Source organism: Ranitomeya imitator, chromosome 6, assembly GCF_032444005.1.
Source record: "Ranitomeya imitator isolate aRanImi1 chromosome 6, aRanImi1.pri, whole genome shotgun sequence".
NCBI classification, from domain to species: Eukaryota; Metazoa; Chordata; class Amphibia; order Anura; family Dendrobatidae; genus Ranitomeya; species Ranitomeya imitator.
Window position 1 is genome coordinate 257717123 of NC_091287.1, and position 13834 is coordinate 257730956.

General features: G+C 41.8%; 1 protein-coding gene across 1 annotated transcript in view; it reads left to right on the forward strand.

Moving 5' to 3' along the window:
• The window catches only part of MYO10 (myosin X), a 251495-nt gene that overhangs the window by 167646 nt on the left and 70015 nt on the right, over positions 1 to 13834 (forward strand). Inside the window, exons 18-19 of the mRNA XM_069730591.1 lie at positions 353 to 461; positions 596 to 676. Coding sequence (XP_069586692.1) covers positions 353 to 461; positions 596 to 676 — 190 coding nt within the window. The remainder of the gene's footprint in view (positions 1 to 352; positions 462 to 595; positions 677 to 13834) is intronic.

Below are 13834 nucleotides of genomic sequence, written 5' to 3' on the forward strand. Positions count from 1 at the left end.
GAACATACACTCCTGAGGAGACTGTCGACTGTCTTTAAGATCATTATTAATGTATTTCCTTCTTGGAATTGTCTTAACAAACACTTGGAACACTTTAGACCAGCAAACTGCCATAACTTCTGCTTTTATACTTTGAAGCTTCTGAATGATCGGGCGCCAAACTAACAGACGTCTACTGTATTAGCAAAGCATGACCTATAGTGCTCAATTATCTCAGCAATAAGATAAGCTGCAGGATTATGTACTATGAAAATTGCCTGAAAACTGTTCAGAAGTCTATTCATTTGTGTATTAATTATGAGTTCTTATTGGTGTGAAGCTACTGTTTTCTTGATTTTTTGTTTTTACCTAGACTTGACTTCATATATGACCTGTTTGAACATGTTTCAAGCCGAAATAACCAGGACACTCTAAAGTGTGGAAGTAAGCACCGGAAACCTACTGTCAGCCTGCAGTTTAAGGTGTGTATAGAACTCCTTGTCCCACCAGAGGGCACTGCTAGGAAGCCCCTTCTAGACCTGAGTGCCTAAGCTTAAGATGTGGTGAAGCTTATGTTTAGTCTGGGAATAATTATAAAAGCTATTCTTTATTTTAGGATTCCCTGCATTCCTTGATGGCAAAACTGAGCACATCTAATCCTTTCTTTGTGCGCTGCATTAAGCCAAATATACACAAGGTGAGATAGATCTCTGAATAATTAATGAAAACACTTGGATTTCTTACCTTTTCTTCTATCCTATTGTGCATTTAAAGCGTTAGTAGCCACGTTCTGTATTCGGCCGTCTTCAGCATTCCCATGGATGATGAACAGAGCAGGGGTTGAGCATGCACCCTTCCGTTCCGTCTGGGCTCTGCAGAACCTGAATTCCAGGTTGTGTTTCTTTGAGATTGTTGGGGGTCACAGTAAGTTATCCCTGTCTTATGAATAACTTTTGATTCTCGGAATAACCATTTAATATATTTTGAAGTGAGATGTTGCTTGAATTAATCATAAATGATTTTAGAAATGTTACTGCTGTTATCTTTTCTAGGAAAGGATCAATAATTATGTATCTGTCTATATCCTTCTGTATTCTCTCTATATGATGAGCCAATGAAGTTGTGTATTCAGCAAGTAACAGCTCTACCTGTGTACAAGGTGTGGAAGCTGGAAAGCTGCCTACATTACAGCATCAGGCTAACACAAAGACCCTTGTAATTACCATGATATAACCCCATATGCACTAAATGAAGCTGACGCTGGCTAGTAGCCGCTGCTTGGTGGCTCCCACCCACTGATTGCATCGCTGTGAGCTGTTATGGTCCATGCTGTGATGTGAGAGTAGTTGGAGATTGGACAGATATTACTAGTGACATGTATAAAAGTATATCTCCACCCAAAATACAGAATACCTCTGGAATGCCCCCGTAGGGCCGTGGGGTACTCGGCTCCGAGCCCTTCTTCTGTTGTTGGTGGGGATGTCACGGTGGCTGACCCGGTCCGTGGCCCTCGGGAGGTCCGTTGAATGAAATGGGGGAAAGGTCTTTAAAGGGGTAATGTTCGTGACGCCACCTGTGGTATTCGGTCAGGGTGACCGACGCTGCTTAGGGGTCCGCTGGGGTGATGTTATGGCAGCTAGATGGTATACCTTCCCACAGGTGGAGTATGTCCCCAGGGCTTCCCAGAGTGTGGGTGGTGGATGGTGCAAGGCGCAGTGAATAACGAGGACACAGGGTTGCAGTCTCTTTACCTTTTACTGAAGGCTTCAGCATCCACAGTCCAGAGTAGGGACCACAGGGTAGGCAGAGTCCAGCCGGTCTGAAGGCAAATCCAGAGTCCCCTTATCCAGGAGGAATTCAATAGCCTTCCCCTTGCGCACAGTAACGTAGTAGGTCCTTACTTGCATAAACTACCATAAGGTCCTCACTGTTGTTACTTCTCTCTCTCTGTCCTCCAGATGGTATGGATAGGACAAAACCCGTATGACTGATGGCCTGAGGCTTATTTATAGGGACCCAAGAAACGCCCCGACCCCCACAAGTTGCCACTGTGTCTTCTTAGGTATAAAGGTTGGACAGCCAACTTGGAATCAACTGCCCTGCCAGTCTCTGAAGTAACGGCATAGACCTCTTTACTCCATCGGTATTCTGGCCACCGGATCTGCGCTTCAGATGGAGGCAGCCTGCTTCTAGCTGGTCTCCCACTGATGTTTCACTCCTGTTGCCATTACTTTTTTTCTCACTCACTACAGCACAATTCCTTTTGTGTCCTTTCTTAGGATGCTGCCACATGGGTTGCAGGCGCAGCTCCGTATCCTTCTTTCCTTTCTCCTCAGACTTCAGTCTGGATCTGACCAGGGATCACCCCAGCCAGCTCGACCGGGAGACCTTTCCTTGTCGGTCCCCAGCCAGGAACTCTCCTCTCCTCCACTGAACTGACTAACTTCCTAACCAACCCTCCAGTTTTACCATATGTGAGGAGTGGCCTAATAGATAGAACCCTTAGCTCCTCCTGGACTGGCGTGTGAAGTGTGTGTGGCTGTGATACCTGGACAGCAGATCTCCTTCATTGCCTTCAGACGTAACATCACTCCCCCTGGTGGAAGAACAACATTACTGCAACGAACCAGGACTCTGGGGCGCTGCACCTCCATTACTAGTTCGACCTGTTTTACTTGTGAAAATCAAGAACAAATGAGATTAATTGTTACAAATACTGATCTGACTATTGGAACCACCACATTGTCATTCATGAGAATTTAAAGGGATCAAATGAAAACACATTATCAGCTAGGTGCTAACTGGCTGATCAGAGTCCCACATCAGCAGATTGGGGAATGCCTGACCATTTCTTCATTCATTTTCTATGAGGCTTGCATCCAATAACAGCCGAATGCAGCACTAAGCAGTAGTGATGAGGGAACGTGCTTGGATAACGTCTTATCTGATCATGTTCGGGTGTTATCCGAGCATCTGGGCGTACTCGTATATTATGTTCAAGTCCCTGCGGCTACATGATTTGGCTCTTACGCAGCCTCAACACATGCAGAGATTGCCTGTTTTTTGGCAATCCCTGCATGTGTTGCATTATTATTGCAAGATAAATATTACCCATATACTGTATAGTAATTAGAATTTTAAACGGTTGGTCTAATATACATGTATGTAAGTGTATGTATGTATGTATGTGTGTATATATATATATATATATATATACAGTACAGACCAAAAGTTTGGACACACTTTCTCATTTAACCCCTTAAGCCCCGAGGGTGGTTTGCACGTTAATAACCGGGCCAATTTTTACAATTCTGACCACTGTCCCTTTATGAGGTTATACTTCTGGAATGCTTCAACGGATCCCGGTGATTCTGACAATGTTTTCTCGAGTCTTATTGTACTTCATGATAGTGGTAAAATTTCTTTGATATTACCTGCGTTTATTTGTGAAAAAAAAGGAAATTCGGCGAAAATTTTGAAAATTTCGCAATTTTCCAACTTTGAATTTTTATGCCCTTAAATCACAGAGATATGTCACACAAAATACTTAATAAGTAACATTTCCCACATGCCTACTTTACATCAGCACAATTTTGGAAACAACTTTTTTTTTGTTAGGGAGTTATAAGGGTTAAAATTTGACCAGCAATTTCTCATTTTTACAACACCATTTTTTTTTGAGGACCACATCACATTTGAAGTCATTTTGAGGGGTCTATATGATAGAAAATAACCAAGTGTGACACCATTCTAAAAACTGCACCCCTCAAGGTGCTCAAAACCACATTCAAGAAGTTTATTAACCTTTCTGATGCTTCACAGGAATTTTTGGAATGTTTAAAAAAAATGAACATTTTATTTTTTTTACAAAAAATTTACTTCAGCTCCAATTTGTTTTATTTTACAAAGAGTAACAGGAGAAAATGGACGCCAAATGTTGTTGTACAATGTGTCCTGAGTACCCTGATACCTGATATGTGGGGTAATCCACCGTTTGGGTGCATGGCAGAGCTCAGAAGGGAAGGAGCACCGTTTGACTTTTCAATGCAAAATTAGCTGGAATTAAGGTGGGACGCCATGCTGCATTTGGAGAGCCCCTGATGTGCCTAAACATTGAGACCCCCCACATGTGACACCATTTTGAAAAGTAGACCCCCTAAGGATCTTATCTAGATGTGTTGTGAGAGCTTTGAACCCCCAAATGTTTCACTACAGTTAATAACGCAGAGCCGTGAAAATAAAAAATCATTTTTTTCCACAAAAATTAACTTTAACACCCAGTTTTGTATTTTCCCAAGGGTAACAGGACAAATTAATCCCCAAAAGTTGTTGTCCAATTTGTCCTGAGTACGCTGATATCCCATATGAGGGGGGGAACCACCATTTGGGCGCATGGCAGAGCTCGGAAGGGAAGGAGCGCCATTTGGAATGCAGACTTAGATGGATTGGTCTGCAGGCGTCACGTTGCATTTGCAGAGCCTCTGATGTACCTAAACAGTAGAAACCCCCCACAAGTGACCCCATATTGGAACCTAGACCCCAAGGAACTTATCTAGATTTGTTGTGAGAACTTTGAACCCCCAAGTATTTCACTACAGTTTATAACGCAGAGCCGTGAAAATAACAAATAATTTTTGTCCCACAAAAATGTTTTTATAGCCCTCCAAATTTTTTTTTTCCCAAGGGTAACAAGAAAAATTGGACCCAAGAAGTTGTTGTCCAATTTGTCCTGAGTACGCTGATACCCCATATGTTGGGGTAAACCCCTGTTTGGGCGCACGGGAGAGCTCGGAAGGGAAGGAGCGCTGTTTTACTTTTTCAACTCAGAATTGGCTGGAATTGAGATCGGATGCCATGTCGTGTTTGGAGAGCCCCTGATGTGCCTAAACAGTGGAAACCCCCAATTCTAACTGAAACCCTAACCCAAACACACCCCTCATCCCAACCACACCCCTAACCACACCCCTAACTCCAACACACCCCTAACCCTAATCCCAACCGTAAATGTAATCCAAACCCTAGCCTTAACCCTGGCAAAATGGAAATAAATACATTTTTTAAATTTTTTTTATTTTTCCCTAACTAAGGGGGTGATGAAGGGGAGATTTGATTTACTTTTATAGCGGGTTTTTTAGTGGATTTTTATGATTGGCAGCTGTCACACACTAAAAGACGCTTTTTATTGCAAAAGATATTGTTTTGCGTTACCACATTTTGAGAGCTATATTTTTTCCATATTTTGGTCCACAGAGTCATGTGAGATCTTGTTTTTTGCGGGACGAGTTGACGTTTTTATTGGTAACATTTTCGGGCACGTGACATTTTTTGATCGCTTTTTATTCCAATTTTTGTGAGGCAGTATGACCAAAAAACAGCTATTCAGGATTTTTGTTTGAGGGGGGGGCGTTTATACCGTTCCGCGTTTGGTAAAATGGATATAGCAGTTTTATTCTTCGGGTCAGTACGATTACAGCGATACCTCAATTAGATTTTTTTTATGTTTTGGCGCTTTTATACGGTAAAAACTATTTTATAGAAAAAATAATTATTTTGGCATCGCTTTATTCTGAGGACTATAACTTTTTTATTTTTTCACTGATGATGCTGTATGGTGGCTCGTTTTTTGCGGGACAAGATGACGTTTTCAGTGGTACCATGGTTATTTATATCGGTCATTTTGATCGTGTGCTATTCCACTTTTTGTTTGACGGTATGATAATAAAGGGTTCTTTTTTGCCTCTTTTTTTTATTTTTTTTTACGGTGTTCACTGAAGGGGTTAATTAGTGGGACAGTTTTATAGGTCGGGTCATTACAGACGCGGCGATACTAAATATGTGTACTTTTATTGTTTTTTTTATTATTTAGATAATGGAATGTATTTATTGGAACAATATATATATACCGTATTTCTTTTTTTTTATTTAGGATTTTTTTTTTTTTTTGTACACATGTAAAAAAATTTTTTTACTTTTTTACTTTGCCCCAGGGGGGGACATCACATTATATTGACAGATCACTGATCTGACACTTTGCTGTGCACTGTGTCAGATCAGCGATCACATAGGTATAGCAGGGAGGCTTCCCGACGCCTGCTCTGAGCAGGCGCTGGTAAGCCACCTCCCTGCAGGACCCGGATGCAGCCCTGAGGCCATTTTGGATCCGGGCCTGCAGGGAGCAGGAGGTAAGAGACCCTCTCAGGGAAGCACGCAGGGAGCCCCCTCCCTGCGCGATGCTTCCCTATACCGCCGGAACACTGCGATCATGTTTGATCGCAGTGTGCCGGGGGTTAATGTGTCAGGGGCGGTCCGTGACTGCTCCTGGCACATAGTCAGCTGACACCCTGCCGCGATTGGCCGCGTTTCCCCCTTGAGCGCGGCTGATCGCACTGGACGTACTATCCCGTCACTGGGAATTAAGTCCCAGGTTACCTTGACGGGATAGTACGTCCAATGGGATTAAGGGGTTAAAGATTTTTCTGTATTATCATGACTATGAAAATTGTACATTCACACTGAAGGCATCAAAACTATGAATTAACACATGTGGAATTTGATACTTAACAAAAAAAGTGAAACAACTGAAAATATGTCTTATATTCTAGGTCCTTCAAAGTAGCCACCTTTTGCTTTGATGACTGCTTTGAACACTCTTGGCATTCTCTTGATGAGCTTCAAGAGGTAGTCACCGGGAATGGTTTTCACTTCACAGGTGTGCCCTGTCAGGTTTAATAAGTGGGATTTCTTGCCTTATAAATGGGGTTGGGGCCATCAGTTGTGTTGTGCAGAAGTCGGGTGGATACACAACTGATAGTCCTACTGAATAGACTGTTAGAATTTGTATTATGGCAAGAAAAAAGCAGCTAAGTAAAGAAAAACAAGTGGCCATCATTACTTTAAGAAGTGAAGGTCAGTCAGTCCCAAAAATTGGGAAAACTTTGAAAGTGTCCCCAAGTGCAGTTGCAAAAACCATCAAGCGCTACAAAGAAACTGGCTCACATCAGGACCACCCCAGGAAAGGATGACCAAGAGTCACCTCTGCTTCTGAGGATAAGTTTATCCGAGTCACCAGCCTCAGAACTCGCAGGTTAACTGCAGCTCAGATTAGAGACCAGGTCAATGCCACACAGAGTTCTAGCAGCAGACACATCTCTACAACAACTGTTAAGAGAAGACTTTGAGCAGCAGGCCTTCATGGTAAAATAGCTGCTAGAAAACCACTGCTAAGGACAGGCAACAAGCAGAAGAGACTTGTTTGGGCTAAAGAACACAAGGAATGGACATTAGACCAGTGGAAATCTGTGCTTTGGTCTGATGAGTCCAAATTTGAGATCTTTGGTTCCAACCACCGTGTCTTTGTGCGACGCAGAAAAGGTGAACGGATGGACTCTACATGCCTGGTTCCCACTGTGAAGCATGGAGGAGGTGGTTTGATGGTGTGGGGGTGCTTTGCTGGTGACACTGTTGGGGATTTATTGAAAATTGAAGGCATATTGAACCAGCATGGCTACCACAGCATCTTGCAGCGGCATGCTATTCCATCCAGTTTGCGTTTAGTTGGACCATCATTTATTTTTCAACAGGGCAATGACCCCAAACACACCTCCAGGCTATGTAATGGCTATTTGGCCAAGAAGGAGAGTGATGGGGTGCTACACCAGATGACCTGGCCTCCACAGTCACCAGAACCCAATCGAGATGGTTTGGGGTGAGCTGGACCGCAGAGTGAAGGCAAAAGGGCCAACAAGAGCTAAGCATCTCTGGGAACTCCTTCAAGATTGTTGGAAGACCATTCCCGGTGACTACCTCTTGAAGCTCATCAAGAGAATGCCAAGAGTGTGCAAAGCAGTCATCAAAGCAAAAGGTGGCTACTTTAAAGAACCTAGAATATAAGACATAATTTCAGTTGTTTCACACTTTTTTGTTAGGTATATAATTCCACATGTGTTATTTCATAGTTGTGATGCCTTCAGTGTGAATGTACAATTTTCATAGTCTTGAAAATACAGAAAAATGTTTAACCCCTTCATGACCTTGGGATTTTCCATTTTTCCGTGTTCGTTTTTCGCTCCCCTCCTTCCCAGAGCCATAACTTTTTTTTTTCCGTCAATTTGGCCATGTGAGGGCTTGTTTTTTGCGGGACGAGTTGTACTTTTGAACGACATCATTGGTTTTACCATGTCGTGTACTAGAAAACAGGAAAAAAATTCCAAGTGCGGTGAAATTGCAAAAAAAGTGCAGTCCCACACTTGTTTTTTGTTTGGCTTTTTGCTAGGTTCACTAAATGCTAAAATTGACCTGCCATTATAATTTTCCAGGTCACTACGAGTTCATAGACACCTAACATGTGTAGGTTATTTTTTACCTTAGTGGTGAAAAAAAAATCCAAACTTTGCTAAAAAAAAAAAAAAAAAATTGCGCCATTTTCCGATACTCGTAGCGTCTCCATTTTTCATGATCTGGGGTCGGCTGAAGGCTTATTTTTTGCGTGCCGAGCTGGCGTTTTTAATGATTCCAATTCGGTGCAGATACGTTCTTTTGATCGCCCGTTATTGCATTTTAATGCAGTGTTGCGGCGACAAAAAAAAACGTAATTCTGGCGTTTCGATTTTTTTCTCGTTACGCCGTTTAGCGATCATGTTAATGCTTTTTTTTATTGATAGATCGGGCAATTCTGAACGTGGCGATACCAAATATGTGTAGGTTTGATTTTTTTTTAATTGATTTATTTTGATTGGGGCGAAAGGGGGGTGATTTAAACTTTGATATTTTTTTTATTTTTTTCACATTTTTTTTAACTTTTTTTTTTTTACTTTTGCCATGCTTCAATAGCCTCCATGGGAGGCTAGAAGCAGGCACAACCCGATCGCCTCTGCGACATAGCAGCGATCTTATGTTCGCTGCTATGTAGCAGAAAATCAGGTGTGCTGTGAGCGCCAACCACCGGCGATCAGTAACCATAGAGGTCTCAAGGACCTCTATGGTTACAATGGAGAAGCATCGCCGACCCCGATCATGTGACGGGGGTCGGCGATGCGCTCATATCCGGCCGCCCGGCCGGATGCGGTAGGTGAATGCCGCTGTCTGCGTTTGACAGCGGCATTTAACTAGTTAATAGCGGCGGGTGAATCGCGATTTCACCCGCCGCTACTGCGAGCACATGTCAGCTGTTCAAAACAGCTGACATGTCCCGGCTTTGATGCGGGCTGACCGCGGAGCCCTGCATCAAAGCAGGGGAGCTGACCTTGGACGTACTATCCCGTCCGAGGTCAGTAAGGGGTTAAATGAGAAGGTGTGTCCAAACTTTTGGTCTGTACTGTATATATGTATATATATATACATACAAGTATATGTGTGTTGAAGGATTGCAGTTGGAGAAAACCACAAACTCACTATTGTCAGCCTTACCCTGTCCAAGTCTTTGTACTATTGTCCCCATCTTTGTAGACAGGCCACAGCGATGGATTCATGATTACATCTTATGTAACTGCTGCAGCCAATCACTAGACTGAATAGCCCTCCCATCGGCATGACCACTGAGCCCAGTAATTGGCTGTAGCAGTGAAATGCTGTAATCACAATGCCACAGCTGCATCTTGTCTACAAAAATGGGGGAGCGGCAGAGAAACAGTGCTGGACCTGGGGAGGGTGAGTACCGTAAAGTTTGTTATTTTCTGCTGCTGCAACCCTTTGCAAAAAAATAACCCCTTTAACAATCAACCTGTTTTGGCAGAACCATATCAGCGCTATATCTCTAGACTTCTGTGGGCTTTTATTAAAAAGCAAACAGTTTATTTTGTGTTAGGCTCTGAATTAGTCTGACAGATACAAATTGTGGCGTTCTTCACTTGCTATTATATTTAGGTATTTTCCCACAAGCATTATCTCCAGGGTACAAGAACTAATATGGCAAATTATTGTCCACTGGCACAGTACTGAGATGGAGGCGCTTGGCCTTAAGCTGTCACAGTAACACCTTTATTAGTTGTCCTGCCTACACAACAGAAGCTACAGTAAAAGTATTTTATATGTAAGGTACACAAAAAACCACCAGCTTTCATTCTATGGACACCTTTTGTGATACTAGTATGACATTGGGGGACTACTCGAATAACAATTGCATAATGTATGTTATTGGATGGACATATACATTGGGGAATTCTAGTTGATGCAGTTTTGTTCTTATTTAATGACTAAACCTGCCTTTAAGTCTAAAGGTGGGCTAATTTGTTTTACTTGTAGTTTTAGGGATTACATATTTGTTCTTGTTTTGTTAACAAGGGATACGCTTTGTGCACCTGCCAGCGGGGGTTCGTGTTCCTCTGACTTCGCCTTCTATACATACCGCAATGCTTTAATTACTACATAAATCTTCCCAATTCACCAAAAACCCACACTCATTCAGATTGCCAGTCTCCTTCCGCCCCCTGTGTCTTGTTTTTAATCTGAGAGGCTAAGTACCTTGAGTTATAAAATCTTACAAAGACATTCCTGACATATTTTAATACTATTGCCTGTTTGTGTATCTTTGGTATGCCTCTTCTGTCTCGTCAGGCATGTCACCTCTCTTCTGCGTTGTGACAAGGTGCTCCACGGGTCTAAGAGGTATAAATTATTTCATACAATGACTGAAATAAAGTGATTGATCATGTTCTTTATAATATTCATTATTTAATATTAGTGAACTGTGTATTTTGATAATACATATTCTTTTCTCTTACATAATATTTCACTATTTTGCTGAGTACCATAGAGTACCTCATTTAACTAGGATCATCAGTGACCTTCCGACCCCTGTATAGAATTGCCCCCAGGGAGGTTACAACTTTTACAAAGAGCCACCAGGGGCACAATCATGGCCATGACAGCAGAAGACAAGCTGTCCTTACCTAGAACCATGAGAGGACAAGCTGTCCTTACCTAAAACCAGTGAGGACAAGCTGTCCTTACCTAGAACCAGCAGACGACAAGCTGTCCTTATGTAGAGCCACCAGAGGACAAGATGGCCTTACCTAGAACCACCAGAGGACAAGCTGTCCTTACCTACAACCACCAGAGGACAAGCTGTCCTTACCTAGAACCACCAGAGGAAATGCTGTCTTTACTTAGAACCACAAGATGACCAGCTGTCCTCACCTAGAATTACCAGAGGTCAAGCTATCCTTACATAGAACCAGCAGAGGACAAGCTATCCTTGCTTAGAACCACAAAAGGATGAGGATAAGCTGTCCTTACCTAGAGCTCCCAGAGGACAAGCTGTCCTTACCTAGATCCACCAGAGGATAAGCTATATGTCCTTTCCTAGAACCACCAGAGGGCAAGCTGTCCTTACCTAGAGCCACCAGAGGACAAGCTGTCCTTTCCTAGAACCACCAGAGGACAACTGTCCTTACCTACAACCACCAGAGGACAAGCTTTCCTTACCTAGAACCAGCAGAGGACAAGCTATCCTTACCTAGAACCACAAGAGGACAAGCTGTCCTTACCTAGAACTACCAGAGGATATTATGCTTTTGCACAAAACCATGAGTGCATAAACAAGACTAGTAAAAGATTTATATTAATACAGTCATATTATTAATTGTAGTAATTAACCCAAGACTGTACTGTGTACAATAAATTTCACAGATGGCCTCTATTTCACAGTTTATGTTGTTAAGGAGCAACTTGAAAATGTCACATAATTTGAAATGTCGTACAGCAAATATGAGAAATTCTGGGCATACATCTTATCTACAAACAGTACGCAACAGCACTATGCAACTATTGGATACATAAATTCCAACATAGCTACGAAAAGTATGATGTTCTTAGTTTTTTGATCAGAATTATGTAATCCCACTCTGCAACAAGGTGACCCCACTTGGATGGGACCCTAAATTCTACAAACTTACCATTGCATCTGCCTAGGTTTCTAATAAACTGGGAAGAACATGACCCAACTGTATGTTTTAGTTACAACCTGAATGTCCAAAGCCATTTTCTCTGCTTCCAGGTCATTTACTTATTCCGTCTGGTATGCTGAAAAATGTTTCTACTACCTAAAATAACATCTGCTCAGGTGACTAGTGATGAGCGAGTGTGCTCGTTGCTCGGCTTTTCCCGAGGACGCTCGGGTGGTCTCCGAGTATTTATGACTGCTCAGAGATTTAGTTTTCATCCCGGCAGCTGAATAATTTACAGCTATTACACAGCTTGATTACATGTGGGGATTCCCTAGCAACCAGGCAACCCCCACATGTACTCAGGCTGGGTAGTAACTGTAAATCATTCAACTGCGGTGATGAAAACTAAATCTTCGAACGCTAAAAAATACTCAGAGACCACCCGAGCGTGCTCAGGAAAACCCGAGCAACGAGTATACTCACTCATCACTAAAGGTGACCTATCAGGAAATAAAATATTTACCTGCAGACATAGTAGTACAATGCAGGTAAATAACATTTTAAGCTGGTTTCTGGAAGAGCAGCTACAGGGAGAAAATTAATTTATTCTTACTGCAGCCGCTCACTTAGTCATTTTGCTGTACCAATGGGACGTTACCAGTCAGCGTCCAGCACACAGAAAGCATGCCAAAATCACTCCCCGATACATTGATTGACACCCTGCTCTACATACACGCTGCAGAGAAAACTGTGAGTAAAGGAGAAGGGGGGAGTGATTATAGCACTACAGACCCCAATGTCTCCCTGATGACTGAAAGCGAGCGGCTGCAGGGAGAATATAACTTAATTTTCTCCATGTAGCCTCTATGCCAGTTAGACAGCCGAACATGCTTAAAAGATTATTTATTTGCAGATTACAACTCTGTCTGGTCAGAAATGCCATTTTTTTTGCTAAAAGATTCTTATTAAGTTAACTGTTCGGTGTTTTTACCACCTTATACCCATTTTAGTTGCTGCAATCACTCCCCCTACTGTTAGTATGACAGCCTGTACTGCAGCGTGTGTAGAGCAGGATGTCAGTCAGTGGTTTGGGGGAGTGAATACAGTGGAGCATGTGACTGATAACTGCCCTATTGCCTGCAGATTGGCACTATTGCTGCAGGTAAATACCTTTTTTAAATGGCAGGCTCCCTTTAACCCCTCAAAGACGGGTCAGTTTTTAGTTTTTGCACTTTCATTTTTTTTCTCACCTTTTTCCAAGAACCATGACTTTTTTATTTTTCTGTCGGCATAGCTGTTATGAGAGCTTGTTTTTCCAGGATGTTTTGTAGTTTTGAATTCAAAAATTGTAAAAATGACCGCAATTTTTTTTTTTTTTAATACTGGCACTGGGATGTAAAATGACCTGGCAGCATGATTCACCAGGTCAGTGTGATTACAATAATTCCAAATGTGCATAGTTTTATTTTTATTTAAATGGTGAAAAAAGAAATGAAGTTTGAAAAAAATAAAAAAATAAAAAATGCGTTTGTGTTGCCATTTTCCGAGACCTGCAACATTTTAATTTTTCCATCTATGATGCTGTGTGAGGGCTTGTTTTTTTTTTTGCATCCTAAGCTATCATTTTTATTAATACCGGTTTGGGATAATAAAGTTTTGATTGCTTTGAATTGGATTTTTTTTAGTGAGAAGTGGTGACGGTAAAACCACCATTCTGACGGTTCAAGTTTTTTTCTCTTTGTGGCATTTATCATACGGAATAATTAGCTTTATATTTTCATAGATGAGACTTTTACCCATGTGGAAATGCCACATATGTTTTATTTCCTTTTTTATTTCTTCATTTTTAATGTGGGCTAAAAGGGAGTGATTTGAACTTTTTTAATTTAATATATATTTTTTATATTTTTAGAAAGTAACATACCAGTATATATAATTTTTTTTTCATTTTTTTAGTTCCCTTAGGGGACTTG